The sequence below is a fragment of the Polyodon spathula genome, chromosome 15 (genome assembly GCF_017654505.1).
Source record: "Polyodon spathula isolate WHYD16114869_AA chromosome 15, ASM1765450v1, whole genome shotgun sequence".
NCBI lineage: Eukaryota > Metazoa > Chordata > Actinopteri > Acipenseriformes > Polyodontidae > Polyodon > Polyodon spathula.
Window position 1 is genome coordinate 28,934,573 of NC_054548.1, and position 5,516 is coordinate 28,940,088.

General features: G+C 35.2%; 1 protein-coding gene across 1 annotated transcript; it reads left to right on the plus strand.

The window, feature by feature from the left end:
• Nucleotides 1-419: 419 nt before the first annotated feature.
• On the plus strand, nt 420-3,688 carry LOC121327562 (SLIT and NTRK-like protein 1). The gene is made up of 2 exons (XM_041271648.1): nt 420-499; nt 702-3,688. Exon 2 carries the CDS (start codon nt 792-794, stop codon nt 2,874-2,876), a length of 2,085 nt encoding a protein of 694 aa, XP_041127582.1. The 5' UTR covers nt 420-499; nt 702-791; the 3' UTR covers nt 2,877-3,688.
• The last annotated feature ends 1,828 nt before the right edge of the window (nt 3,689-5,516 follow it).

The window sequence follows — 5,516 nt, forward strand, 5'->3', positions numbered from 1 at the left end:
TTTCTAAACATGAAAACAATCAGCGCACAGCATCTAGGCGCTAAAGGTACAGAGGTGAGGAAACTTAAAAAAAAACAGTCCAAAGTAATCCGTTTAGGATAAGCGTCTAAACAGATCGGCAGCCTTTAATGCGAACATTTCTTAAGGCTTTCCCTGTACGTGGATTGATTTTTTTTTTTTTTTTTTTTTTTTTTCCAGCATTCCCTCAGTCCATGGATTTTTGCCATTGCAGCTCAGCAGAGGGTGTTAGATCTAGAGAGCACCAGGCTGGAACGAACAGAGCATCTTAGCAACCCTGTTTGTAATTCAAAAACACAACAAGAGAGCAAGAGAAACAGAGAAAGAAACGGAAATCTGCAAGGATTGCAGATTTTTTGCAGTGCATTGTGATCAGCAGTAAATCTTTCATCTGGGGCGTGATTTCAGCACCAAGGGGGGAAGAACAGCATCTACCGAAAGCACCGCACAGAGAGAAAACATGATTTTTAAATTTTGCAAGGTCAGTCAATATCCGACCAAACAAAATGTGCTTGAAGACATTGTATTTTTCTATTTTGTCTACTACGTTGCTGGGTTATTTTGTTAAAACAAAGATGTTTGCTTAGGGTAACGTCTTTTGTGGTATTGTGAACAAACTGTCCATACTACATGTCTGAGCATGGATATAATAAGTGATTAATCTGATTTTTTTTTTTTTTTAGGTGGGTAACATTTAAAAATCACCGAACAGGCGATGCTATTGTAAATTTCATTCATGTCTTGAATTCGGGAATGAATTGTTCTTTTTGAAAATGCTGCCTTGGATTTTGCTGCTGAAGGCGACTCTTTGTGTTGCTATTGGAAATGTTACAAGGGACGTTTGTAAAGAGGAGATCTGTTCATGCGATGAGATAGAAGGCGATTTGCACATTGACTGCGAAAAAAGGGGGTTTTCTAATCTGCAGCATTTAACTGGCCCAAGTTCACAGTTCTATCATTTATTGTTACACGGAAATTCTCTGACTAGGTTGTTCCCCAATGAGTTTGCTAACTTTTACAATGCTGTCAGTTTACATCTGGAAAACAACGGTTTGCACGAAATTGTTCCAGGGGCTTTTCTTGGACTGCAGTTAGTTAAACGACTGCATATAAATAACAATAAGATCAGATCCTTCAGGAGGAGCACGTTTTTGGGCTTGGATGACCTGGAATACCTACAAGGTGATTTTAATTTGTTAAGGGAAATTGACCCAGCAGTATTTAGGGACCTAAATAAACTGGAGGTTCTGATTTTGAATGACAACCTGATCAGCGCACTTCCCACGGATGTGTTTCAGCATGTACCAATAACCCACCTCGACCTGCGAGGAAACAGAATTAAAACTTTGCCTTATGAGGGAGTCCTGGAGCAAATACCAGGAATTGCTGAAATTCTTTTGGAGGATAACCCATGGGATTGCAATTGTGATCTTGTGTCTCTGAAGGAATGGCTTGAAAATATACCTAGAAATGCTTTGATCGGTAGGGTACTGTGTGAGGCCCCAACGCGATTGCAAGGAAATGATTTAAATGAAACATCAGAGCATGATCTGTGCCCCTTAAAAAACGGAATTGACTCCAGTTTGATTGCGCCCCCCACAGAAGAAGAGTCCAGTCACCCTGGACCTATTCCAACCCCCTTCAAAATAAACGGAGTAACGGTGACTCCAACTACAGCATCTGGAAATAAGGGGCGTCCAAAATCACGTGGAAACTGGCAGCTGAAAACCAGACCCACAGTGAGAATGACAACAGTCAATGGAAAGAATGTGCAGCTATATAATGAACAATGCCCACTTACATGCAGCTGTGAACTGGTTGATTCTGACCAGGGACTGAAAGTTAATTGTAAGGACAGACAATTAGAAAGTTTAGCTGATTTAAAGCCAAAGCCTATTAACGTCCAAGAGCTGAATCTTAGGGACAACAGTGTACATACTATCAAAAAATCCCACTTCCTAGAATATAAAAACCTCCGTCTTCTTGATTTGGGGAACAACGTCATTAAGGTTATAGAGAACAGTACTTTTCAAAATCTCACTGAGCTGAGATGGCTTTATATAGATAAAAACTACCTGGATACCCTTATTGCCGAAATGTTTACAGGATTGATAAACCTGGAATATCTCAACTTGGAATATAACTCTATACAATGTATAATGTCTGGTACATTCAAGTCAATGCCAAACCTAAGGGTTTTAATTCTGAACAATAATATTTTAAAATCTTTGCCCTTGGATGTGTTTACTGGTGTTACTTTATCAAAAATCAGCCTACATAACAATTATTTTACATTTCTTCCTGTAACTGGTGTTTTAGACCAGCTTCTATCCATTATACAAATTGATTTGCATGGGAATCCATGGGATTGTTCGTGTAATATTGTGCCTTTCAAACAATGGACTGAAAGGCTTGGCTCAGATGTTATTGTGAGTGACTTAAAATGCGAATCCCCAGAAGAGTTCTGGACAAAGGATTTCAGATTCTTAAGAAATGATCTTATGTGCCCGCATCTTTATGAAAAAATCTTTCCCACGTCTTTGTCTAAAAACAGCACCGGTGCCGTGGATACGGGGACTCGCTCTAATGCGTACCTCGAAACAAGCAGAGTATCTATATCTGTACTGGTTCCTGGGCTGCTCCTTGTGTTTGTCACTTCTGCATTTACAGTTGTGGGAATGCTGGTCTTTATTCTTCGAAATCGCAAAAGATCAAAAAGAAGAGATGCAAACTCTTCTGCGTCTGAGATAAATTCCTTACAGACAGTATGCGACTCCTCATACTGGCATAGTGGGGTTTATAATGCAGACGGACCCCACAGAGTTTATGAATGCGGCACCCACTCAGTTTCAGATTAGAAGTACAGCTCTTATTGGGCACATTGATACAAGAAGACAATGTTCATAAGCGATCCTATCTACAAAGTAGTGGGTTGTTACAGTTCAAAAACAAAAAAAAGGTCGTTAAATGCTTACTGCTTCATATAATAGCAATGTTGGTTAGCTGTTCATACATCAATTTGCTGTATTGCCGATATATTATCTGAAATCGAAGCAACTGTAAAATATGTAAAGACCTACTCTCATACAGAAATTTGCTGCAACAAGGAGGTAAATCACAGCATACAAAGACTCAGACACAGTTAGAAAAGCTGCACGAACGCATGATTGTAATGTATAGAAGTGACAACTATAATCAAACGCTGCATGGTTCGTATGATCTCAACAAACCACGGGGACTCATCATGATTATATGAAAACATTCATCAATGTTATAGATACAATCTATATAAATATATTATTCAAAGTGCCATTTCTCTATTTTCTGTGGAAAATGCAGTACTACATTTGTATCTATTGTTTTAAATTGTAAAAAAGCAGTATATGCATGTTTTTTTTTTTTATTTTTTTTTTTATCATCATCTGATTGTTAATGGTTTTCAGTATTAATTACGCTTGGTGAAGCATATCCATCTGAATGTAACAGTTTTAATCCTTATCGTGTGCCAATTGTATGTACATTCAGAGAAGCAGATGCAGTTAAGCATGACCAATTAACGTCTCTCGAGTGCTTAAGCTGCAGCAGTAATGTTGTAAAATTGTCCGTGCTGTTGTGTTAATAATAAAGAAAAACGTAAATTGGCTAAGAAAAAAATATTCAAGGTTTTTATAATGGCATATTTTTTCAAAATTAAAGTGTTTTCAACTAAAATGACTGCTTTGAGATTTCTATACAACCAGTAGTATGTTTATGTTGCGTTTATTTATGCATATGTGTGTTGCGAATTCTATTTATTTAGCATATTTATTTATTTATTTAAAAGTTGTTTTTTTTTTTTTTTTTTTTTTTTTTTTTACATGCTAATGGAGCTGGCTTCAAGCTTTATTGAATCCCCAGTGATGCACACGAGCACACAATGCACATAACTTAATCCGAACTGGATTTTAGTTTTTGGATCGTTCTCATCTGGCATAACTTCACTTTCTACCGGTCAGCACTTCAGCCAGATTGGTTTTACATTTAACTTGGTGCGTTACAATTCATAGTTAAGTAAGTAAAATTTGTGCTGAGGGTGTTAGGAGTTTTGCTTATAATAATAATAATAATAATAATAATAATAATAATAATAATAATAATAATAATAATAATAAACAGACAATACAATACGTTCATTATTTAAAGATGATGAATTAGTTAGATAGCTGTTGATATTTCATATAAAATTATCTCTTAGATTCACAATTGAACGTTGCTTATATATCTTCAGGGTTACTCATACCTATGCATGATGCATTTTATATGAAACTTCCATTGAGCCTCACTCGCAAATTAATAAATACATGTGAATAATAATTAAATCCACAAACCACAAGTACATTTATTGATTAATAATATTCATCTTGTGACTTTACTTCTCTTTTTATCTACAAATACCTTGAGTCCAAGTCAGAAACAGCAGGGGAAAAGGAAATGTGGAAAGTGTAGTCTTATTGAGGGGTTAATCAATGGGGTTAATGCTGCTGAAATTATGCATGTTTTTCCTTAATTGATTAGTTGTTAAAAACATATAAATCAGTGTTTGTGTGTTAGTATCTCAGCAGTTACTCTAAATATGTACACACATTACATAAAAACGGACTACAAATGTGTCATGTAAACTTTGTGAGACCTGTAATCTGACAGATTGAAGAAAGTTATGTGCATTCAGCCAGGGGTTTTCCATTTCTTTCCACGTTAGAGATGATATACATTGACAGGCTAATGATAAACAAGTCTGCCATAAACCTCTGCCTACAATATACCCGACCTTGGGAACACAGACACTGCCATGGGAATAAAGATGTACTTGCATATTTCCTTTGGTCTGAATTTCAGCATTGACACCACAGATCTTGATAAATGCATACTGTATGTAGAACAACAGACAGCAACAATTACAAACATGCTATACAATAATGTAAGTGTTTAATTTTGAGGTTGAATATGGTGCTGCCTTTCTTATTGCAGCACATACAGTATGGGCTAGATTCTTAAAAATGTGTATTCCAAATCATCAGGAAATTCAAACCATTATATTATTTCTTCAGCTGTTTTTATTTGTTTTGGAATTGTAATTGACGTTTTATAATTACACAACTCTTAACGTGATCACTGTTAAAATTTTATAAATTAATATATATATATATATATATATATATATATATATATATATAGTATTCATTGTTTTGTTTTTAGATGAAGGTTAATAAAACATTCCAGTTATTTTCCATTGTATAATTTCTGGTATGAATTTTGTTTGTTGTAGTTTTAGCTATGCATAATTTTATTTATTTTACACTTCAGGCAAAGCACATTATTTTTCATACATTATGGAATATGCCTAGTGTATGTTTTATTAAAACTTGGTTATACAGTATTGGCAGGAATAAGTAAAATAATGCTTTTAAGATGGCTTAGTAAACTTTACATTTATGTAAAATATGATAATTTAGATACTG

What these genes read in the sequence shown, in the direction of transcription:
- LOC121327562 (XM_041271648.1), top strand. Translation starts at nt 792, where the DNA reads ATGCTGCCTTGGATTTTGCTGCTGAAGGCGACTCTTTGTGTTGCTATT.